Source organism: Prionailurus viverrinus, chromosome B1, assembly GCF_022837055.1.
Source record: "Prionailurus viverrinus isolate Anna chromosome B1, UM_Priviv_1.0, whole genome shotgun sequence".
Classification (NCBI taxonomy): Eukaryota; Metazoa; Chordata; class Mammalia; order Carnivora; family Felidae; genus Prionailurus; species Prionailurus viverrinus.
Genome location: NC_062564.1, coordinates 172,764,279 through 172,790,210, shown reverse-complemented (window position 1 = coordinate 172,790,210; position 25,932 = coordinate 172,764,279). Strand labels below are relative to the sequence as shown.

Here is a 25,932-nt window from a genome sequence, read left to right as displayed (position 1 = left end):
AGTTTATTTATTTACTTGAGAAAGAGACAGCACGAGTAGGGGAGGGGCAGAGACAGAGAGAGAGAATCCTGAGCAGGCTCCATGCTGCCAGTGCAGAGCCCAGCATGGGGATCGAACTGGAGAAACTGTTGAGATAATGACCTGAGCTGTAACCAAGAATCAGAGGCTTAACCATTTCACACATATGTGTGAAATAATATGATATTTGTCTTTCTCTGATTGGCTTGTTTTACTTAGCATTATACCTTCTGGGCTCATCCATGTTGTTGCAAGTAGCAAAATTTCATTCATTTTTATGGCTGAATAATATTCCACTGTGTATGTGTATGTACACATACCACATCCTCTTTATCTAATCATCTGTCAGTGGACACTTGAGTTGCTTCCATATCTTGGCTGTTGAAAATAATGCTAATCTTTTTGAATTAGTATTCTCATTTTCTTTGGGATAGTACCCAATAGTGGAATTACTGGATCATATGGAAATTATATCTTTAATTTTTTGAGGACCTTCCATACAGCTCAATACCAAAAACCCCAAATAATCTGATTAAATATGGGCAGAGGGCTGCCTGGGTGGCTCAGTCAGTTAAGCGGTTGACTTCGGCTCAGGTCATGATTTCATGTTGTGTGGGTTTAAGCCCTGCGTCAGGCTTTGTGCTGAAAGCTCAAAGCCTGGAGCCTGTTTTGGATTCTGTTTCCCTCTCTCTGTCCCTTCCCTGCTCGTGCTCTGTCTCTTTCTTTCTCTCAAAAATAAACATTTGAGGGGCACCTGGGTGGCGCAGTCGGTTAAGCGTCTGACTTCAGCCAGGTCACGATCTCGCGGTCCGTGAGTTCGAGCCCCGCATCAGGCTCTGGGCTGATGGCTCACAGCCTGGAGCCTGTTTCTGGTTCTGTGTCTCCCTCTCTCTCTGCCCCTTCCCCGTTCATGCTCTGTCTCTCTCTGTCCCAAAAATAAATAAAAACGTTGAAAAAAAAAATTAAAAAAAAAAAAATAAACATTTGAAAAAAAAATGGGCAGAGGACCTGAATAGACATTTTTCTAAAGAAGACATACAGATGGGCAACAGACAAATGAAAAGATGCTCAACATCACTAATCATTGGGGAAATGCAAATTAAAACAATAATGAGATACCACATGTTTTTTTCTTAACATGTTTATTTTTGAGAGAGAAAGTACACATGGGAGTGGGAGAGTGACAGAGAGGGAGACAGGATTGGAAGCAGGCTCTGGCTGACAGCAGAAAGCCTGATGCGGGGCTTGAACTCACGAACAATGAGATCATGACCTGAGCCGAAGTTGGATGCTTAACTGACTGAGCCACCGAGGGGCCCCAAGATATCATGTTACACCTGTTAGAATGGCTAAAATTAAAAATGCAAGAAGAAACAAGTGTTGGCGAGGATGTGGAGAAAAAGGAACCCTTGTGCATTGTTGGTTGATAAGAGCAATTTTAGTGTAGTTGTAGAAATGGTGGCGGCAAAACCCTGTTTATGAAAGAATGGAAGAAGAGAAATGGGAAACCATTGCTGTATGTTATACATGTTTTTCCTTAATTTTGTTTTTGATACATAGGTATTTTACATTTAATGTGGCTAGATGTGTTAGTACTTTTTTCTTTTAAGACTTCCTCTTTGTACTTTTTTGCTTATAAAGTTTCTTATCTTCCTAAGATGGGATATTCACTTGCTCCATGAAACTTATATTCCTGAACAGTGTTGTCCAATAGAACTTTCTACACTGATAGGAAAGTTTACTATTTCTGCTGTCCAGTATGATAGTCATTAACCACATGTAGTAATTGGACATTTGAAATGTGACTCGTATGAGGAAATTAATTTTTAATTTAACATTTTTTTCAAAATTAAACTTTTTATTTTGAGATTGTAGATTCACATGAAGTTCTAATAGATAATATAGAGAAGTCTCCTGTGCTTTTACCCCCAATGAAACATCTTTGCACAACTTTACTATGGTATCACAACCGGGATATTGTCATTAGTACAGAATATTTCCATCACTATAAGAATCTCTCAATTTACCCATTTATAGCCACACCCACTTGCCCCTTCCTCCCATCCCTTCCTTAACCTTTGGCAATCATTAATCTATTTCTGTAATTTTGTCATTTCAAAAATGTTACATTAATGAGATTATTCAATATATAGCCTTTGGGGATTGGCTTTTTTCCACTCAGCACAACTGTCTGGAATTTCATCTAGGTTGTTTTGTATATCATTAGTATGTTCCTTTTTATTGCTGACTAGTATTTCATGGAATGGAAGTACCTTCAGATGAAGGACATCTGAATTGTTTTCTAGTTTTTGGTTTAATGAATAGAGCTGCTATAAACATTGTGTACAGGATTTTGGGTGAACATAATTTTTCATTTCTCTTAGATAAATGCCCAGGAATGCAATTGCTGAATTGTTGTATGGTGTTGTGCACACATACATGCACAAGCAGGGGAAGAACAGGGAGGAGGAGAGAGAGAATCCCAAGCAGGCTCCGTGCTGTCAGTGCGGAGCCCAACATGGGGCTCCATCTCACAAACTGAGAGATCATGACCTAAACCGAAATCAAGAGTTGGTGGCATGACTAACTGAGCCACCCAGGTGCCCCACATGTTTAGTTTTTTAAAAATTTTTTTTTTTTTAATGTTTATTTTTGAGACAGAGAGAGACAGAGCATGAATGGGGAAGGGTCACAGAGAGGGAGACACAGAATCAGAAGCAGGCTCCAGGCTCTAAGCTGTCAGCACAGAGCCCGACGTGGGGCTTGAACTCACGGACCGCGAGATCATGACCTGAGCCGAAGTCAGACGCTCAACCAACCGAGCCACCCAGGCGCCCCCCACGTGTTTAGTTTTTAAAGAAACTACCAAACCATTTTCCACTTTGGCTGTACTATTTTACATTCCCATCAGAGCGTATGGGCCATCCAGTTTCTCTGTATCCTTGCCAGCATGTGGTGTTGTCATTAGTTTTTATGTTAGCCAGTTTGATAGATGTGTAAGTAATATCTCATTGTATGTAGTTTTAATTTGTATTTACCTAATGCCTCAAGGTGTTGAACATCTTTTATGTGCCTATTTGCCATTTGTACCTCCTTTTGGTGTTACGCTTTTTGCCCATTTTCTAGTTGAATTGTTTTTTACTGTGGAGTTTGATAAGTTCTTTATATATTTCAGATGTTAATCTTTTGTTGGTTACATGGTATGCAAATATTTTCTCCAATCTGTAGCTTGTCTTTTCATCTTCTTAACACGGTCTTTCATGGAGCAAAACTTTTTAATTTTGATGAAGTACAGTTTACCAGTTTTTCCTATGGGTCATGCTTTTGGTGTTTCTGTTTAGCTCTAGGTCATGGAGATTTTCTCCTGTTTTGTTTTGTTTTGTTTTGTTTTGTTTTGTTTTTTTTCCTAAAATGTTTATAGTTTTATGGATTTCAGTTCTTGATCCATTTTGAGTTAATTTTTCTGTGAAGTATGAGACTTAGGTCAAAGTTTATTTTTTTTAATCTGTGGATGTCCACTGGCTGCAGTTTCATTTGTTGGAACAGACTGTCTTTTCTCCATTAAATTGTCATTTGTACTTTCGTCAAAAGTTAGTTGGGCATATTTATGTTGGTGTATTTCTGGGTTCTCTCTTCTGTTTCCAGCTCTATATTCTGTTTTCATATCTACATGTCTGTCCGTCCCTCCACTGATACCATACAGGCTTGATTAGTGTAGTGATAAAACAAATCTTGAAGTTCAGTTGATTGATTCTTCTCTTTCAGAATTGTTTTAGCTATTCTAGTTCCTTTGTCTTTCCCATTTAATTGTAGAATAATCTTGTCCTTATCCACAAAAAATCTTGCTGGGGTTTTGGTAGGAATTCTGTCTCAATTTGGGGAGAATTGACATCTTTACTATGTTCAGTCTTCTAGTCCATGAACATGCTATGTCTTTCCATTTATTTAGATCTTTGATTTCTTTCATCAGTGTTTTATATAAAGCTTTCAACATACAGGGTTCTGTAGTGATACCCTTTTTACATTCCTGACATTGGTAATTTGTGTCTTCTCTCTTTTCTTCTTTGTTGCTCATGCTAGAGATTTATCATTTTTTAAAGATCTTTTTAAAGAACTATCAATTTGTGGGGTACCTGGGTGGCTCAGTTGTTAAATGTCTGATTCTTGGTTTTGACTCAGGTCATGATCTCATGGTTTTTGAGTTTGAGCCCCCATTTCAGGTTCTGCGCTGACAGTGCAGAACCGGCTTAAGATTCTCTCTCTCTCTCTCTCTTCCTCTTTCTCTCTCTCTCTCTGCCCCTCCCCCCGTGTGAGTGTGTGTGTGTGTGTGTGTGTGTGTGTGTGTGTGTGCACTCTTAAAATAAGTAAATAAATTAAAAAAAACTATCAGTTTGTTTCACTTATTTTTCTCTTTTGCTTTTCTGTTTTCAGTTTCATTAATTTTTGCTCTTATTTTTATTATTCCTTTCCTTCTGCTGGGTTTGGGTTTGGGTTTGTTTTGCTCTTTTTCTAGGTATTTGTGATGGGGGCTTAGGTTATTGATCGATTTGAGACTTTTCCTCTTTTGTAATGTTGTATGCATTTGGTTGTAAATTTGCTATAAATGTCCATCATTGCTGCTTTAGCTGTGTCCTACAAATTTTGATATGGTATATTTTCATTTTCATTCATTTCAGTGTATTTAAAAAGTTTTCTTGAGACTTTCTCTGTGGCCCATGGATTATTTAGTATATTGCTTAGGTTCCAAGTGTTTGGAGATGTATTGGTTATCTTTCTGTTAATTGATTTCTAGCTTGATTCCGTTGTGTGATTTCAATTCTCTTAAATTTGTTGGGGTTTGTTTTAAAATCTAGGCTATGATCTATCTTGGTACATATTCAGTGGGCATTTGAAAATAATGTATTCTGCTGTTGGATGGAGTGTTCTATAAATGTTGATTATCCTTAATTGATAGTGTTAATTGTGTTCTGTATCCTTGGTGTTCTCTATCCTAGATGATCTTCTGTCTAGTTATTCTACCAATTGTTGAGAGAGGGCTTTTGAAGTTTCTGTAATTGTGGATTTGTCCATGTCTCATTTCAATTGTCAGTTTCTGTTTCACTTATTTAGTGACTCTGTTGTTTGGTGCATATACATTTAGGGTTGCCTTGGTGGTCTGATCCTTTATGATTATATAAGGCCCTTCTCTGTCCCTGGTAATTTTTTCCCTCTCTGAATTCTACTTTATGTGCTATTAATATATAAAGGTGTAATTTTATTTAATTTTAATTAATTTAAATTTAAATAGGCACATGTGGCTGGTGGCTGCCATATTGACAGTGCCGTTCTGGAAGATGGAGAGAACTATGACACAATAAGTTTAATTAAAAGGTAAATTTTATAGTATGGGTATTATGGGCAATGGGAAGTCAGGGAAGGGAGATTGATTGGGGCAGAGGGATTGGGGGAGATGATTTTAAATTGGGTAATCAAAGAAGAAATCATTAACTGACACTTGAATAAAGGTTTGGAGGAGTGAGATTACCAATGCAAATATTTTGGGGAAGAATATATCAAAGGCCAGCAGGGAGGTGAGCCACTGTAAGAACTTAGGTTTTACTGAGTGGCATGGTGAACCACTTGAAGATTTAGAGCAGGCCCTGATTCTGACTTGTTATGTGTTGTTTGTATGTATGTATGTATGTATGTTTTATGTTGCTGTATGAACATCATTCTGGCTGGTGTGTTGAAAATAGACTGTAGGAGACACGAGTTGGAAGCAGAAAGAACATTTAGGACACCAGAATACGAGTAAATGATGAAAGTAGCTAGACCAAATGGTTAGAGCAGATTTGGGGGAAAATATCATTTAGTTTTGCATATGTTAAATTTGAAATGGTTATTAGATACATCCAGGTGAAGAGAGCAAGTAGACTGTCTGGGGTTCTTCAGATCAATGAGTCCCTGCCCTTGTGGAGCTTACACTTTACTTAAGTATGGGTAGTAAATATAAAAAAAGAAAACAAAAAAACCCGAAATGAAATATGTACTGTGTTAGAAGATGATTAAGTCTTATGAGGAAATTCAAGTTAGGAAAGGATAAGTGTTGTTGGGACTGACTTCCTGAGTAGGTAACATTTGAGTAATGATAGGAAGGTGGTGAGGAAATAAATGTGATAGATACTTGAGAGAGTAGTAGTTTAGGTAGAGGGAACCAAATCTAAAGGTTCCCGGGAAGAGCATGGCTGGTGTGGTTAAAGAACAAGGAGGTGAAGTGTGGCTGGAGTGGCACTGAGCAAGGTCTAGGGATGACAGCACTGAAGTAACCAGTGTCTGGGTTATAGGCTATTTTAAGAGTTCTGGCTTTTACCCTGAATGAGATGGGAAGCCAGTAAATAGTTAAGCAGAAGAGATGTATGATCTGACTTCTGGTTTAACTGAGTCACTCTGATTGCTGTGCTAAATATAAATAGACTGTGAAGGGGCAAGGATGGAAGCAAGGAGATTGGTTTGGAGACTTTTGTAAGTAATCTAGGCAACAGGCTGTGGTAGTAGTGAGATAGTGAGGAAAGGTCATATTCTTGATGCATTTTGAGGGTAGTATTGACAAAATTGGCTTACAGTTTGGATGTGGGATGAGAAGAGTTAGGAATACAAGATTTTTGACCCAAGCAATTGGAAGGATAGAGTTGCATTAATTAAGATGGGAAAGACTGAGAAGAGCAGGTGTGAAGTAGGTGATCAGGAGCTCAGTTTTGGACATGTTAAGTTGATGATGCCTATTAGACATCCAAATGTAGATGTTCAGTAGACATTGTCATTATGAATATTGTTTTTTGTTTTTTGAAATGAAATGCTAATTAAAACAGTATACTTGCTGTTGTGAAGATACATTATATTTGTTAATATCTTAAATTTTTAACATGTTCAATCCTGGCAAAACTTGAATATTTTGGAGAGAAAAGTTGTTTGACTGCTTTTTGGCTTTGCTGCCAGAGTTGATGGTACTTTCTTAGAGTCAAATAAAGATACCATTCCAATTTTAGAAATGGAAATATAACTATATAGTCTGAGTGTCTTTACTTACTTTCTATTTTAGGTCCTATTACTGCTGGATTGTGCAAGATATTTAACCGTGTTTTCTTTGAGGTATGACTTAAATATCAAACATCTTAAATAAGAAAAGGGAAACATTTTAGTTTTGGAAGTCAGAATGCCAAGGAGAAGGAAAAATCTTGGGGGAAATCCTTTTCGGAAGACCGCAAGCTCTAAGGAAGTTGTTGTATCCAGTGTTGCTAGTCATGAGGAGCCAACCACTACTCTTCCTTCCATGTGTGAGACAAAAGTTGATCAGGAAGAACTCTTCACCAGTATCTCAGAGATGTTTTCTGATCTGGATCCCGATGTAGTGTATTTGATGCTTTCTGAATGTGATTTCAAAGGTGAGAAAAAGTTTAGTTTGAATCCTTTGCATCATGTAAGAAGACTTCATGTACTATGCCATGACCAGCAGTAATATAGAAAAATGATTGCCTTCTTTCTCTTTGGTTAATTTATTGAGCATCTGCTATGGGCAAGTTATTAAGTTTGGTATTGTGAAGGATATGAGGAAGAAGAAAGCATAGTTTTTTCTGCTTTAAAGATATGTATAGTTCTACATATAAGATGTATGTATAGATACCATATTCTATGTTTTATTTCTTTTTATCTTCCCTCTAGAACAGGTTGGAACTACCAACATTTTGGACTGGATAATTCTTTGTTGTGAGTGGCTTTCCTGTGCATAGTAGGATGTTTAGCAGTATCCCTGGCCTGTATTTTGTAGATGCCAGTAGCAACCTTCAGCAGCCCTTTTGACAAATTAAAAATGGCTCCACCTATTGTCATATTTCCCTTGGGGAGCAGAATCATCCCCAGCTGAAAACCACTGTCTTAGGATGTAAGCTCCATAAAGACAGATCTCATAAAATATTTTTATTGCTGTATCCCCAGCCCCTAAAATAGCTAATGACTCATATTAGGACCTCAGTAAATATTTATTGAGTGAAAAGATATTTTTATTTTTTTAGGGAGAGGAGGGAGGAGATGAGGGGGAGAGGGAGGGAGAGAAAGAGAGAGAGAATCTTAAGCAGGGGAGCCCGATGTAGGGCTCGATCCCACAACCCTGGGATCATGACCTGAGCTGAAATCAAGAGTCAGACACAACCAACTGAGCCATCCAGGTGTTCTGAGGGAAAGGATTGTAATTGTGGGAATGAGAGCTTATTAAGAGTTGATGCTAATAGAGTAGTACTTCACAATATTGGCTTTGGAATCAGGAAATCTGGGTTAGGTTTCCAGCTCTGCCACTACCTCTCTGGCTCTGTTTTCTTATTTGTTAATGAGAAAAATAAAAGTATGTACCTCATAGGACTTCCGGTGAGAACCGAGGTTTGTTTGTTTGTTTGGTCAAGTCTTCAGTATAATATTATTAATAACTTGTAATAAATTGTTTAGAAGTATGTTGACAGACAGGAAACTATCAAAGTTGACTGAGTAAATTAAATATTGCTTTAATACTTTAGTACTTCAAATGTTGATGCTCAGTATTGCTATTAGCTATGATTAATATAAGATAAAATTATTCTGGATTGGGGAAGTTTTGGTAATGCATGATAAACTTCACTTTTATTCTTTATGCAGTCTGTGATGTGAGCTTAAGTATTCTGTTATGTATGCAGAAAAACAGTTTTCAGCAGTCTGCACAATGCTCAGAAATGACAGTGTATAGAGTTTTATGTGTGACTTCAACATTTATTTCTTAATGTTGATGTGTTTAAAATTTATTTGTTTCACATACACTAACATAAGCAATGAGGAATTACAAGAAAAATATATTGCCCTTACATCCTAACATAAAATGTTTCTCTTTTCAAGGATCTTCTCTACATCTTGTTCATAAAAACTGATATTTTGAGCATTTTGAAATGATAACATTGATGAAATTGTGTATTTTGCTTTTTAAGCGTAACAAGCATTTTTTCAGTGTTGCTATGATCTTTATACTTATTTTTAATAGCTTCAAATATTCCACTGAAATGTTGTGCTCTAGTTTATTTAATTGTAACTAAGTTTTTCATGAATAATTAATACAGCACAGGACATCTTGGTACAAATCTCCTTTCCCTTCTTTTGGCTTTTTTTCTTAGTCCCAACGTTTTATTTCCTCATGTCACAAGGTAAGAACAGTTTTCAGCCCTTGGAAACGTGCTGCTGAATTTGCCTACAAGAGGTGTGCCCAGTTGCCATCCCTCCAGGACTGTATAAGTACCGTGGTTTCACCACAGCTGTTTCAGCACTGTGTAGTATGACTTCATGATTTTAATAGGAATAAAATTTTGCTTTGTCTTAATTTGTTTTTTCTTTAAATAAACAGGATTATTGAACATTTTTGCATATGGCTTATTAATTATTATATTCTTGTGTGAATTTTTATGTGTTTTTATTATTTTATTATTTTATACCATTGTTTTAATTTTTCCAGCACCCTGTGTATCTCATGCGTGATATAAATATCCTGATCTTTTACTTACTTTTACATAATACGGTGTTTTTATTATATACACATTAATTTTTTGGGTTGATCTTGTGGTTTTTCTATCATGTACATTTTCTTCATAGAAATACCTTTTGTGTTTGCTTTCTTTTTCTTTTTTTTTCCTTTTCCTTTTCTTTTTTTTTTTTTTTTTCTTCATGTTTAGGGCTTCTAACCTTTGTACTATTGCTATAATCTCCTAACTGGTCTCTCTGCCGGGCTTGCCCCTCCAATCCCTCTTTGTTTTTCTTCTTAAGGGAACATTAATTGGGTGCTTACTAGGTGCCAGTCCTTATGCACAGCACTTTTTCACGGATTATCTCATTTAATCCTCACAACAACCCTATGAGGTAGGTACTTTTATTATCCCCATATTGCAAATGAGAAAATCAAGGCTTACGCAAGTTAAGTAACTTGTTCGAGGGTCATAGCCAACAAGTAGGAATTTAAATGTTGGTTTTCTGACTCCAGACCAGAGCTGTTACCTACTGTGCTGTGCTTCATTTTCATATTTCCTTAAGACAAAGCACAAAAATAAGCAAAACTCCACAAATTTCAAATGCTTAACAATTCTAATGGCTCTGTATTTGTGTTATAAGGGAAAGAGCTCAGCATTGGAGTCAGACATACCAGGCCTGGCTCTGTCACTTAGTATCTGTGTGATTTGGGCCAAGTTAATATACTTTTTGAACTTTATTTTCTTCATCTATTTGCTAGATATACTAACCCTCATAGTATTATTTGAGGGTTCGTATCGGTGATATATGTAAAGCTCCTAGTTCAAATGTGGTGACAGATAGTTTCTTTAGAAAATAAAATTGATATTTCTTACCTTGACATACAAGACTCTTCCCAATTTCACTTGATCTTTTCCAGTTTTGTCTCCTTTTATCCACCATAGTACTGTGTACCCATACTCCAACTAACTTCTCTTAATACCTTAAACATACTTTGTGTTTTCAAGACCAGCTTTGCCTTCCCTTCCTGTGTCTGACAAGTTTCTTTTTAATCTTCAAGTCCCAGTTCACATATTACCTTACGTGAAATCTTTCCTTACGCTCTTATAAGGCTGTTATGGCATTTGTGTATTACTAAAAATGTGCCTTATTTAATCTATATAATAATATTATTGTCTAATTTGATTATCTTTAATTGCCTCCATTAGATTGCAAAAATCTCTTAAGTGTAGTAAAAACTATGTCTTATTTATCTTTGTACAATGTATATCTGATATATAGTATATGCTGATACTTATTTTTTGTATTACGTGAAATTTATAGCATTAACCATATAAACAAATCAGATTTACAGGAGAGTACTGAAAATACTTTGTACTTAAAAGGACATGCAGTTGCTCAGTATTGAATAAATTAACTGGTTTTAGGGTCTTTATAAATAACTGTAATGTATATGATTATAGATATCTTTAGATACAATTTATAAATATTTTGTTAATTCACATTTATCAGAGACCTTCTACTTGATGGTAATTTATTAGCCTCGTTTATTACAGCTTGTCTGAAAGTAACAACATTGTATGACTCCATCATTCAAACCTTTCACTAATACAGACTGGTATACTAGTAAAATATTAAATAAAAAAATTACTTGAATATTTATAAATTTCTATATTCCATTCAGTGCAAAAAGTATAATTTTACATGGATTTTAATCAAATTGTATTTTACTATTTTCAATACACATTTATATTGTTGTCCTTGTTGTACAGTTGAAAATGCAATGGATTGTCTATTAGAATTATCTGCCTCTGATGCCAAGGTAGAAGAATCATCTTCAAAAAGCTTCATTGCTTCTGAGAGCCAAGTAAGTGCTGTGGGACGTGAAATAATGGAAAAGTATCCTCCTGAAGAAGAGAGTGAAGATTCAAAAATGGATTCATTTTTGGACATGCAGCTAACCGAAGACTTGGATTCCTTAATACAGAATGCTTTTGAGAAATTGAACTCTTCTGATGACCAAGTATACTCATTTTTGCCTTTGCAAAGTGTTAACAGTTTTAGTGACCCGAGTGCATTTGTAAATTCAGATGCAAGTAGCATGACTCCCATTCTTTCTACAGAAAATGTGGATTTGAACGGTGAAAATGTAGAGAATTCTGCCTCTGCATTAAGTTCAAACACCGTAACTTCACATTCTGTTTCAGATGAGTCCAAAAGTTGTATAAAGGATGACACATTGGCATTGGAAGATTCTCTTCTCAGTGGTTCTTTAAATGTAGCAAGTGACAGTATGGTGGGTGGTAGCAATCGTGGTCAAAGACCTAAAGAGCTTTTAGAAACTGAGTATGTTGAGACTCCGTTCTCTCAAGCCCCTGTAGATTTGGATGACAGTGAACCTCAGGCTTTAAGCCTTACTGTGCAAAATCTGGGGCTTGATTTACTAGGTACAGGTGGGGATCAGAAATCTGCTTCTGTCCCTGATATGTTCGTACCTTCTGAAGAGTTCAATTTCAAACTGCACAAACATACTGAACTGCCGTCAAAGGGGAAAGATGTGAATTACTGCCCAGTACTTACCCCTCTCCCTCTACTGCTGCCTCCTCCTCCACCTCCACCAATGTGGAATCCAATGATTCCTGCTTTTGACCTCTTTCAAGGAAATCATGGCTTTGTAGCTCCTGTCGTAACCACCGCTACACACTGGAGACCTGTCAACTACTCTTTTCCCCCTCCGGTTATTTCTCACACTTCCCCGACAAAGGTATGGAGAAATAAAGAGGGAGCAAGTGCTTATCAAGTACAAGAAACCCCAGTTTCTCAGGTTGTAAGAAAGAAGACATCATCTTATGTTGGACTAGTTCTTGTTCTTCTCAGAGGGCTTCCAGGATCAGGAAAATCTTTTTTGGCAAGGTATGAGGTTTAATTGAGTTTTTAAAAAAATATGATGCATGAACCTGAGCATTTATAACAGATAGAGAATATGAATATGTGAAATGCTTTTGCTTAATAGATATGTTTAGTAACCACTGAAATCTTTTCACTAATTTTTTCTTACTTTGTGGCTGATAGCAGCACTCTTTTCTCCAGGAGTTTTTTATTTTATCTTAGCATGTCATTTTGGGAGACAGAATAGAAGAAAAATTTAAAGATGATTTCAAGATTGTGAGCTTTTGAAATCAGTAGAAATAGCTTTATGTGGAAGAGAACTAATTTGAGTAGGAGAAAAATAAGTTCAACTTTGATTATAGAGTTAAAAAGCCATAATTGGTTTTGAATTCAAGGAACAAAATAGGTTTGTTTTAGGTCAGTTTTCTTGGGAGTCAATCTTCTGCTTAGAGCATTTCCAATGTGATTTGTTTGAATATTATTATATTCTCACTTTTAAATAACCATACTTGAGTTCTTTATTTGGATTATGACCTTGTGAAAACTAGGAGAGAGAATTTAGAAGAAAAATTAATGAAAACAATTCCATTTATCATTCACAGGACTTTGCAAGAGGATAATCCTAGTGGAATCATTCTTAGTACTGATGATTATTTTTACATAAATGGACAGTACCAGTTTGATGTAAAGTACTTAGGAGAAGCACATGAATGGAACCAGAATCGTGGTAAGAATAGACATTAGATTCTGGGTAATATTAAGAGCAATATAAAGTATTTGTATTTTGACAGATATATAATTTTTAGGAAGTTATGATTCCCTTTAAAGTTTTTAATTAAACTTAAAAAATAAAGTGAATTATTCAACTATATATAATATGTAAAATTATAATAATTGTTATGTTACATAGTAAGAAGTGAAGGAGGTCATTGTATCTCACAGAGTTGTTATGAGGATTAAAGGAGTTAATTTTTGTAAAATGCTTAGAACGTTGCATGACATGTTTAAGTTTTATTTAATGAATGGGAATCTTGTCACAAGTGTACCAGATTTTCTATATGGGTCTCAGAAGAGCTCAAGATGGTTCCAGTTATCTCCTATGCTCTGGTTCCTGTTTCCTGAAATGGGATTGGTGTTGTTAACTGCTACTTTTTCCTAGATTGATTCACTTGTTAAGGGAGGCAGTGTGAGAGTAAAAGTGGCTCTCCTCAAACTGAATTTGTAGAGAGGTCAGAGATAAAACCTTACTATTTTTATTAGTGCAACTGTCTGTTCACTGGAGACAGTTTTATCATGAAATGTTATATTTTATGTTATGAACAGTTTGAATTTCATATGAAGAATTTGTAATACACATCGACAATATTTTCACCTTTATGATAAGTGCACTGTATAAGTGATTCTTGAATTTGCCATCTGAAGACATTAAATTTTTCTGTGTTTTTTTCATGAACTGAATATTAAAGTGAGAACTCAGGAATGTGAAAATACTAACACAACAAAAAATAAAGAAAACAATATGATGTGGTGACTAGTCTTGGATATGGCAGTTGCTAGCTATGTGATGTTTTACAGGTTATCTACACTCTCCAAGGCCTATTGTCTTCAGCTGTAAAAGGGCTTAATAATACTTAACCTTCATGATTGTTGTTAAGGTTAAATGAGAAAGAAGGGCTGAGCAGCAGTTGAACATGCCCTTACTACTGTAATAGTCCTAGCAATAATAATATTAAATTAATAGGCAGAACTCTCTTATTTATTAAAAAATTTTCTTAATGTTTATTTACTTTTGAGAGAGAGAGCAGGCAAGGGGCAGAGAGAGGGAGACACAGAATCTGAAGCAGTCTCCCAGCTCTGAGCTGTCAGCACAGAAGTCATGAACTGCGAGATCATGATCTGAGTTGAAGTCGGACGCTTCACTGACTGACCCACCGAGCCTCAGTAGGCAGAACTCTATGTTAAATAGCTTTATTGGGATAGTAATCACATGGTTTTAAGCATATTCAGAGTTCTACAACCATCACTACACTTTTAGAACATTTTTATCACCCCCAAAATATCCTACACCCATTAATAGTCACTCCTCATTTCTCCCCAATCTCTCCCAGCCCTAGGCAACCACTAATTTACTTTCTGTCTCTAGGTTTGCCTATTCTGGGCATTTCATTTAATGGAATCATATAAGCCAATTTGACAATAAATTATATTAAAAAAATACAAAAAAATAAGAGATTAAAGATATCAAATTCTAATAAATAAATAAACAGAATCCTATAATATGTGGTCTTTTGTGAAAGAAAGCCTTCTTTTCACTTAGCATAACATTTTCAAGGTTCATGTTGTAGCATGTGTCAGTAATTCATTCCTTTATATGGCTGAATAATACTCCAGTTTACTGATATGTCACATTTTATTTATTCATTCATCAGTTGGTGAACATTTGAATTGTTTCCACTTTTGCCTATTATGCATAATATTGCTATGAACATGTATGTCTATGTCTAACCTATTTAGGAATTGCCAACTGGTTTTCCAAGGCAACTGCACCATTTTACAATCCTGCTAGGGGTTTATGAGGGTCCCAACTTCTCCATAGTGGCACCAATAGTTGTTATTGTCTGTCTTTTTGATTATAACTATCCTGGTGGATGTGAAGTGGTAGCTCATTGTGGTTTTTTATTTATTTTTTATTTTTTTTACATTTATTTATTTTTGAGACAGAGAGAGACAGAGCATGAATGGGGGAGGGTCAGAGAGAGGGAGACGCAGAATCTGAAACAGGCTCCAGAATCTGAGTTGTCAGCACAGAGCCCGACGCAGGGCTCGAACTCACGGACTGCGAGATCATGACCTGAGCCAAAGTCGGACTCCCAACCGACTGAGCCACCCAGGCGCCCCAGCTCATTGTGGTTTTGATTGCATTTTCCTGGTGGTTGAGGCTGTTGAGCATTCTTCGGTGTGTCCTTTTGCGCTTTAGTTTATCTTCTTTGGAAAGTTGTCTGTTTAATTTTTTTTCCCCCTGAAGGTGTAATTAAAAGATTTTCAATACATTAATTATATTCAGGTACAATTTTTCCCTTAAAAATTAAATGGGAAAAATTTTCCTTGAAAAAAATGCTTTTTTTCCTAAGTATCTTGTGTTCTTTTTTAAAAAATTATTTTCTTATTGGGGCACCTGGGTGGCTCAGTCGGTTAAGTGTCTGACTTGGGCTCAGGTCATGATCTTGTGGTTTAGGAGTTCAAGTCCCCTGTCGGGCTCTGTGCTGACAGTTCAGAGCCTGGAGCCTGCTTCTGATTCTGTGTGTGTCTCTCTCTGCCCCTCCCCAACTTGCACTCTGTCTCTCTCAAAAATAAATAAACATTAAAAAAATTAAAAAAAATTATTTTTTTCATCATAAGTGTACTCTTTAATCCCCATCATCTATTTCACCCATCTTCCCACCCACCTCCCCTCTGGTAACTTTTTTCTGTATAGTGAGGAGTCTGTTCCTTGGTTTATCTCTCTCCCTTTTATTTTTTTCCCTTGTTTGTTTTGTTTTATAAATTCCATATATAAGTGAGATCACATGGTGTTTATCTTTCTCTGAATTATTTCACTTAGCATTTTACTCCCTAGCTCTATCCATGTTGTTGCAAAATGGCAAGATTTCATTATTTTTTATGGCTGAATAATATTCTGCTATGTGTGTGTGTATATGATATATGTATATATAATATATAACATTTTTCATATGTGTGTGCGTGCGTGTGTGTGTGTGTGTGTATGTATGTATGTGTATGTGTATGTGTGTCACCTTTATCCATTCATCTATCAATGGACCCTTGGGCTGCTTCCATATTCCATAGTTTGGCTATCATAAATAATGCTGCAGTAAACATAGGAGTGCATGTATCCCTTTGAATTAATGTTTTTGTATTTTTTGGGTAAGTAGTGTGATTACCGGATTGTAAGGTAGTTATGTTTTTAGTTTTTTTGAGTAACCTCCATACTGTTTTCCATAGTGGCTGTACTAGTTTGCATTCCCACCAACCACGCAGGAGGGTTCCTTTTTCTCCACATCCTTGCCAACACTTGTTGTTTCTTGTGTTTTTGATTTTAGTCATTCTGACAGGTGTGAGGTGATACCTCATTGTAGTTTTGATTTGCATTTCCCTGATGATGAGTGATGTTGAACATCATTTCATGTGTCCATTGCCCATCTGTGTGTCTTCTTTGGAGAAATGTCTATTCATATCTCCTGCCCATTTTTTAATTGTATTATTTGTGTTTTGGGTGTTGAATTGTATAAATTCTTTATATATTTTGGATACTAGCCCTTTATCAGATAAATCATTTGCAAATATCTTTTCCCATTCAATAGGTTGCCTTTTAGTTTTGTTGATTGTTTCCTTTGCTGTTCAGACACCTTTTATTTTGATGCAATCCCAGTAGTTTATTTTTTCTTTTATTTTGCTTCAGGAGACATAACTAGAAAAATGTTGCTATAGTGGATGAAAGAGAAATTATTGCCTATGTTCTGCTTCAGGATTTTTATGGTTTCAGGTCTCACAATTAGGTCTTTAATCCATTTTGAGTTTGTTTTTGGGGATGGTGAAAGAAAGTGGCCCAGTTTCATTCTTTTGCATGAAGCTGTCCAGTTTTTCCAACACCATTTGTTGAAGAGACTGTTTTTTTCCCATGACATATTCATCCTCCTTTGTTGAATATTAATTGACCATATAATTATAGGTTTATTTCTGGGTTTTCTATTCTGTTCATTTGATCTATGTGTTTCTTTTTATGCTAGAACCATGTGATTTTAATTACTACTGCTTTGTAAAAGAACTTAAAATCTAGAATTGTGATACCTCCGGTTTTATTTTTCAGGATTGCTTTGGCTGTTCGAGGTCTTTTGTGGTTCCATACAAATTTTAGTATTTTTTTTTCTTTTTTGTTCTAGTTCTGTGAAAAATACTGTTAGTATTTTGGTAGGGATTGCATTAAATGTGTAGATTGCTTTGGGTAGTATGGACATTTTAACAATGTTTTCCTTCCAACCCACAAGCATAGAATATCTTCCCATTTGTTTGTGTTGTCTTCAATTCTTTCATCAGTTTTATAGTTTTCAAAGTACAGGTCTTTCACAACTCTTTGGTTAAGTTTATTCCTAGATATTTTATTGTTTTTGGTGCAATTGTAAATAGGACTGTTTTCTTAATTTCACTTTCTGCTGCTTCATTATCAGTGTGTAGGAATGCATCCGCTTTCTGTACACTGATTTTGTTTCCTACAATTTTACTGAATTAATTGATCAGTTCTAGTAGTTTTTTGGTGAAGTCTTCAGGATTTTCTACATATAGTATCTCATGTCATCTGCAGATAGTGAGAGTTTTACTTCTTCCTTATCAATGTGGATGCCTTTTATTTCTTTATGTTGACTAATTACTGTGTCTAGGACTTCCAGCACTATGTTGAATAAAAGTCATGAGAGTTGACCTCCTTGTCTTGTTACTGATCTTAGGGCAAAAGCTCTCAATTTTTTAGCATTGAGTATGATATTGGCTGTGGGTTTTTCAAATATGGCCTTTATTATGATGAGGTGTGTTCCCTCTAGACCTACTTTGTAGAGAATTTTTATCAGGAATGGATGTCATACTTTGTCAAATGCTTTTTCTGCATCTGTTGAAATGATCCTATGATTTTTATCCTTTCTCTTATTGATGTGATATGTCATGATTGTTTTGCAAATATTGAACCACCCTGGCAACCCAGGAATAGATTCTGTTTGATCGTGGTGCATGATTTTTTAAATGTATTGTTGGATTTGGCTTGCTAATATTTTGTTGAGGATTCTTACATCTATATTTTTACGTTTATATTCATGGCCTGTAGTGTTCTCTCTCTGTCTCTCTCTGTCTTTTTGTGCTGTTTATCTTGTTTTGTATCAGGGTAATGCTGGCCTCATAGAATGAATTTGGAAGTTTTCCTTCAGCTATTTTTTGGGAATAGTTTGAGAAGAATAGGTATTAACTCTTCTTTAAACGTTTGGTAGAATTTGCTTGTGAAGCCATCTGGTCCTGGACTTTTGTTTTTTGGGAGTTTTTTTGATTAGTGATTCAATTTCATTGGTGGTAGTTGGTGTGTTCAAAATTTCTATTTCTTCCTGCTTTAGTTTTGGTAGTTATACGTTTCTAGGAATTTATTCATTTTCTCTAAGTTGTGCAGTTTGTTGGCATATAGGTTCTCATAATATTCTGTTACCATTATTTGTATTTCTGTGGTGTTGGTTGTTTTATCTCCTCTTTCATTAGTGATTTTGTTTATTTGGGTCCTCTCTTTTTAATAAGTCTGGCTAGAGGTTTGTCAGTTCTGTTGATCTTTTCTAAGAATCAGCTTCTGGTTTCATTGATTTCTTCCATTGTCTTTTTAGTTTCTATATCATTTATTTCTGTTCTAATCTTTATTATTTCTTTCCTTTTGCTGGGTTTAGGTTTTGTTTGTCTTCTTTTTCTAGCTCCTTAGTCTTTTGTTATTTTTAAATTGGATTATTTGCCTTTTTATTACTGAGTTGTAAGAGAGTACATGAAACTTAAAACTTCCAAATAGGGGCACCTGGGTGGTTCAGTCAGTTAAGCTTCTGACTTCAGCTCAGGTCATGCTCTCCTGGTTTTTGAGTTTGAACCCTGCATTCAGCCTGTATTGGGCTGTGCGCTGACAAGCCCTCCGGACCTGGAGCCTGCTTCAGATTCTGTGTCTCCCTTTCTCACTGCCCCTCCCCTGCTCATGCTCGCACGCACGCACGTGTGCACGCTCTCTCTCAAAAATAAATAAACATTAAAAAAAAAAAAAACTTTCAGCTAATTTCCTTGTAAGGCGTACTTATTGTGCTTCATCATTAATTTCCTGAATAGGTCTAATTCCTGGGGGAAAAAGGTAGTTTTATAAGAAAATCTCTTATACAGTGTTTAATAATGTTTTCTTTATTTCAAATCATTACATCTTTGTGTGTGTTTTTTTGTGTATGTATTATGCTTGTTTGTTTTAAAACTCATGTTTGGAATAATTTTTGATTTATGGAAAGGTTGCAAAGGCAGTATAGAGTTTCTGTATACTCCTCCCCCATTTCCCTCTTCTGTTAACATTTTATATAACCATGATACCTTTGTCAAGACTAAGAGATTAACAATGGTACATTATTATTGTTATTATTGTTATTATTTTTAAATGTTTATGTATTTATTTTGAGAGAGAGAGAAAGCACACAAGCAGGGGAGGGACAGAGAGAGAGGGAGAGAGAGAATGCCAAGCAGGCTCTGCACTATCAGTGCAGTGCAGAGCCTGACATGGGGCTCGATCTCATAAACCTTGAGATCAACCTGAGCTGATATCAAGAGTCCGTTGTTTACCCAACTGAGCCACCCAGGTGCCCCAACAGTGGTACATTATCGTTAACTAAACTCTAGGCTTTGTTTTGATATTAGTTTTTCTACTAAAGTTCTTATCCCTTCTAGAATCTTATCCAAGATACAATGTTGCTTTTAGGATGATATTAAGGATAGCTTTTTCCCCATATATGCTGTTTATACATGTAATACACATAAAACTTAGATCAGTTTTTTAAAAAAATATTCTGATTATAACTTTAGTATTTATTGTTTATTATCCAACACTTATCTGTACTTTAATTTTTATGTACTCAAAAGTGATATTTAGAAGTTGAGTTGTGAGTAAAATTAGCACATATCCATGATTTTCAAATTATGAAAACAAGGTCAGATTTCAGAATTTCAAGAGCATACTTAATACTGTTATAAAAAGTGATTTTTCATTTTCTGTTTGTGTTTTTCAGCAAAAGAAGCATTTGAGAAGAAGGTGTCTCCTATAATAATAGACAATACAAACCTACAGGCATGGGAAATGAAGCCATATGTTTCTTTGGTTTGTATCATAAATTATCATAAGTCAGTAGTAGTAAGTTTGAAATTATTGGGGGATGTTAATTACACAAGTGAATCTCAAGCAAACAGCCCTTGGACTGTCTATAACTGAGCTTTCTGTGTACTTAAGCAAAATGAGAAAAATAGGAATCATTTTTGCGTAAAACTGAATTTATTCAGTTTTCAAATTCTGAGATTCAGTTTTTAAACTCTGAGATAGTTTTTGTTTTTGATGTCTTTTATGAAAAGGTAGTGGTATTAAATTATAATTTTATGTTTGTGTGCATATGCATAATTATAATTTAGGTGTGTGTGTGTGTGTGTGCGTGTGCACGTGTGTATACACACAAAATCTTTTTTCCTTATTGCTATTCTTGGCAGAATCAAAGTTGGTGGTCCTTTGTTAGTCCTTAAATTTCTTTTGAAAGTTTGCTCTTCAGATAAATTCAGAATTTTATAAATTCAACTATTTTCAGTTCTCCAAATTTGCCATATTTTTTTTTTTTTCCAAGCTTTGATGTCACCTTTTTCAGGAAGTTAGCATTCATTAACTTACTAAAAAGCTGAATAGAGTACTCTTTCTTTCCTGGCATCCTGGCTTACTTTTGTGATAGCCTTAAGCACACTGCTTTTATCAGTAGGTCATTGGGTTGGCTAACTTTTTTCTATGAAGCGCCAGATGGTAAATATTTCAGGTTTTGTGAGCCACATTCAGTCTCTGTCATATATTCTTTTTTGTTTTTTCTTTTCTTTTCAAATGATCCTTTAAAGATATAAAAATTGGGGCACCTGGGTGGCTCAGTCGGTTAAGCATCCGACTTCTGCTCAGTCATGATCTCACAGTTCATGGGTTTGAGCCCCGCGTCGGGCTCTGTGCTGACAGCTTGGAACCTGGAGCCTGCTTCTGATTCTGTGTCTCCCTCTCTCTCTCTGCCCCTCCCCAGCTCACACTCTGTCTCTCAAAAATAAATAAATGTAAAAAAAACAAAACAAAACTATCCTTAGCTCCTAGGCTGTACAAATACTGGCTAATGGGCCGAATTTGGCTCTAAGCCATCTATATATTCTTGCAGATAGGTCTGTTTTATTCATCGTTGACTCTCTAGGATATAGCACTGGGTTTGGCATATAGTAAATATGTATTTGTTGGCTTAAAATGATGAATGAATGAAGCTTTTGTGATTATGGGGTATTCTTTATTTTACTCCCTCAATATTAGCACGTCTGGCACTTTAAAGCTCACTTTATGTTTCTTCAGTTAATGAATGTTGTGCTGCTTCTTTTGTGTTCTCAGCACGTCCAGCCTCTGCCTCCTTTGCTGTGTTTAGTGCACTTGTACTATTTTGAAGGTGTGACTCTTCATTTTCTGAAGAAAATTAATGTCATTTGAGAGCAAATGAGATTTTGCTTCTGTGCATGGGCAGTAGAGGGAACAAAGACTCAATTTTAGTCCATTGGAAGTTGAAATTCAGTTTGCTTTCTGGCCTCAGGAATTCCTAATTTCTAGTCTAACGTATTTATCATGGGAAATGCTTTCCCCCTTACCCTTACTTCTCTGTATGTTTTCCTTAGCTTCCTGCTATCATCTTAGAAAGTTCTTTAACACTTCATTTTCCTATGTAGAAAATAAAGAAGGCCCTGCATTACTGAGTTACTGGTTTTCATTTAGCCTTCAGACTTCCATAATATTTTTCTTTCTCTTTTTTCTTATATAATAATTGAAATTATAAAGCTATTTTTCCATTATTGATTCCTTGGCTATTCCCAATTCTACTTAGAAGTATGAATGACAAGGGGCGCTGGGGTAGCTCAGTTGGTTTAACTTCCAACTTCTGCTCAGGTCATGATCTTGCAGTTTGTCAGTTTGAGCCCTGAGTCAGGCTCTGTGCTGACAGCTCAGAGCTTGGAGCCTGCTTTGGATTCTGTGTCTCCTTCTCTCTCTGCCGTTCCCCTGCTTGCATTCTTTCTCTCTCTCAAAAACAAATAAACATTAAAAAAAAATTTAAAAAGTATAAATGACTGCTGCTTATCATAGAATGCCAAATTCATTTTTTCTTCAAAAAGAAGTAGTTATAGGAATTACTGTAGAGAAGGAGGATCCCTTTTTGCTTCTTTTGGTAACAAGATAATGAGAGCTGTGGGGGAGTGGAGTAGATTGGAGATAACAGTCTAATACTATCTTGACTGTCATTTACAAAAGTAGTTAAGTAGTGAGTTGAGTAAGTAGCGAGCAGTCAGGTATGCTTAGTGGCATCTGGCAAAACTGATTACTTTGTTCTATGTATATATGTGTGTGTATATATATATATATGTGGTTATATGTACATATGTGTGGTTAAATATATATATATAACGTATATATACACGTATATATGTAGTTATGTGTATATATGTATATACATATACATATGTAGTTTCCCTTGTGAGTTATCATATAGCTTAAGGTAAATCAGAATCATCCCAATTAATGTAACATTATTAAGATTTACCTATTGATATGGGAATTGGAGAAGTCTTTAAATTCAGTCTCTTTTTTTCTCTCTCTGTGTATGCATTTAAAATTAATTTGATCCTGAGAGCTGTATGACACTCCTTTAGGTCATTAGAGACGTTGCCAGGCCCTGAATAAAGTGTATGAAATTTGGTATTGAGGTGAGGAGATAGAAGTGAATAGAGTCATTACAGGGTATTATGTCACTTCCTACTGTGGTGTCTTGGTTGATTTTGGGACTTTTCTGTCAGAATGGCAGAAAATAGCAGTGAGTACTTTTGGCATCTTGTCATAAAACTGAGGGGGAGGGGATCAGTAGTGGGAGATGAGGTCAGAGATGTAATGGTGGTTGTGGAGATGGTAGGGCAGATTATATAAGGGCTCATAGATCACTGTAAGAATTTTAGATTTTACCGTGAGTGACATGGAAGATGTATTAATCTGCTCAGGCTGTCATAGTAAGATACCACAATTGGGTGTCTGAAACAACAAAAGTAGTTTGTTTGTTTTTTTTCACAGTTCTGGAGGCTAGAAATCCCAGATCAAGATATGGCATAGTTCTCTGGGTGAGAGTTGTTTTCTGGGCTTGCACATGGCTGCCTTCTTGCATGTTCTCTTATTGTATATAGTGAGTTCTTTGGTGTATATTCTTGTATGCATACTAATCCTATCAGATCAGAGCCTTACCCTGATATCCTCATTTAATCTTGATTACTTCCATAAAGGCCCTATCTCCAAATAGAGTCACATGGGGTGAGTGAGGTTTGAAGGGACACAAACATTCAGTCCATAACCAGGTTTTAAGCAGAGTAGTGACGTGATCCATGACAGTTAACAGGATTGCTGTAGCCCAGTGCTGAGAATAGACTTGGGGTTGGGGCTGGAGTGGCAAGCATGGAAGCAGAGAGACTAGTTAGAGGGCTGTAGTTGTAATTAATGTAAGAGATCATATAGCTTAGACCAACATGGTGGCAGTGAAAGTGATGATGAGTAATGATTAGATTTTGGATATATTTTTGAAAGTAAAACCAACTGAATTTCTTGTTGGATTGATATGGATGTGAAAGAGAGGAGTTCAGTGTGACATTAGGGTTGGTTTTTGGCCTGTGTAGTTGGAGGTTGCCATGAGCTGAGAATGATGGCGAAGGATTTAGATAGAATAGTTTTGGAGTAATGGATTTCAAAAGTTTAGGTTTGAATATGTTAAGTTTGGTGAATAGGTAGTTGGATCTACGAGTCCAGAGGTCAGGAGTGAATTCTGAGCTAAAAATAGGTATTAGAGTCATTAACATATGGGTGATATTCAAAGCCAAGGAATGGGATGATATTACTAAAGAAGTGAGTATAGATTAAGAATAGAGGACCAAGGACTAAGTCAAGGACTAAGCATTCCACTGTGGGAAGAGTTGTGGGTGGAAAAGAAGGACTAGCAAAAAAGACTGAGGACACATTTTAGTGGAGCTGGAGGAAAAGCAAGTATGCAGGAACAAAGTGTCGGGAGAAAGAAGTGGTGAGCTGTGATAAATGCTGCTGAGAGTCAAGTAGGAGAGGACTGAGAATTAACTGTAGCATTTTTCAATGTGGAGGTAATTTGTGGTCTTGATGGGCAGTTTCAGTGGAGTAGCCAATTGGAGTGGGTTTAAGAGAAGTGATGAGAGGAATTGGAGATAGAGTGTAGTAATTCTTTTGAAGGCATTTTCCTGCAAAGGGAAGCAGGAAAATGGGGAGCTGGCAGAGGAAAGGGGATTAAGAGTAAGATGGCAGAAATAATTGAATGTGATAAGATTGATTCAAGATGGAGGGAAAAATTGATGATAACTCAGAGGGGAGAATTGCTGAACTTGGTTATTCTTGAGGTGGAGAGAGGAGATTGGATCTATGCAGAAGTGTAGGGCATAGCTTTTAGATAATGGTCCTATTAGAGTTTTGAAAAACTGAATGAGCTATTATTTGAAATAGCTTCAAAATTATAAAAGTAATGCATGTATGATAAATATTCAAATTATAGAAAAGAGGGCCAAAAAGTCCTACTCCTTTGAGGTAGATGCTTTTAATAGTATTTTTTAGAATCTTTCCAGAAGTTTTCTATATTGTATAAAAATGTGTGCTTAATTCTTTTTTACCCAAGTGAAAATTATGTATCTTTCTTAACAGTTTATATTGGGGCCTTTTCTTTTTAACACATATAGAACTTTCAAAATTTCTGTATGTATTTTCATTGTATGGTTGTACCTTCATTTATTTAGCCAGTTGGATATTAATAGTCACTGTGTTGTCTCCTTTTGCTATTACAAATAATAATGAACTGGATATCTTAGGGGTGTGTGTGTGTGTGTGTGTGTGTGTGTATTTGCAGTCATATAATAATTTATTAGTAGCATAAATTTCTGGAAGTTAATTGCTGGATCAATGAGATTGTGCATTTTGCCGATTTAACAAACCCATCACAATTAGATAATCTTTAGGTTCTTTCAGTTAACATGCTATGAATTTGGAAACAATTCCTTTAATTTCATGGAAGTAATTATTTTTAAATACATTTGTCTTTTTTGTACATAGTCTCAAAAACATAAATATAAAGTTCTTTTCCGGGAACCGGACACATGGTGGAAGTTCAAACCAAAGGAACTTGCAAGGTAAAATGTAGAGACCATCTAACACGTTTTTAATTTTATGGCAGTGATAGAAAGTCCATCTAGATTTTTTCTCTCTATAAATAATCGATGAAACAAAATAGATTGGATTGCAGCTTTTGTAACAAATTTTGTATTTCCTATAGACTTTCTTTCTCAGTTTTTGAAGAGTTTGTATCTTATTCCTAATACTGAGTTAATTAACAGAAGAATTACAATTGTCTTATATAGTCAGTACTTTATTGCTTATTAATAATATAATGTCAATATTTGAAATTAGAATAGACCCTGGGGATTGGCGTACCTGAACCTTGTGCTATGGGAGGAGTAAATCATTGTAGCTGCCTGGTGACTTAGAATACTGAAAGGAAGTGAAGGAGGTATAGGTGGAAAAGGTAGCAGATGTCCAACTATCCAAGTATTGCACTACGCTCCCCTCTCCTTGCCCATCTCCCAAAACTTATGCTTTTTTAT

At 35.8% G+C, this 25,932-nt stretch overlaps 1 protein-coding gene across 12 annotated transcripts in view; it reads left to right on the top strand.

Annotated features, from left to right (window-relative positions):
• The window catches only part of N4BP2 (NEDD4 binding protein 2), an 82,596-nt gene that overhangs the window by 15,728 nt on the left and 40,936 nt on the right, over positions 1 to 25,932 (top strand). For 9 of the 12 annotated variants that reach the window (XR_007151480.1, XM_047855313.1, XM_047855311.1 and 6 more), the window contains exons 3-8: positions 5,306 to 5,388; positions 7,097 to 7,439; positions 11,301 to 12,441; positions 13,020 to 13,144; positions 20,247 to 20,335; positions 25,385 to 25,461. Coding sequence is in view for 11 of the 12 variants with exons in the window: in XM_047855313.1 (XP_047711269.1) it covers positions 7,211 to 7,439; positions 11,301 to 12,441; positions 13,020 to 13,144; positions 20,247 to 20,335; positions 25,385 to 25,461 (1,661 nt within the window). In the remaining variant the exon portion in view is untranslated. Of the gene's footprint in view, positions 1 to 5,305; positions 5,389 to 7,096; positions 7,440 to 9,657; positions 9,922 to 11,300; positions 12,442 to 13,019; positions 13,145 to 20,246; positions 20,336 to 25,384; positions 25,462 to 25,932 lie in introns of those variants that run through there. The other 3 variants (XM_047855314.1, XM_047855316.1, XM_047855315.1) reach the window with 3 other exon arrangements.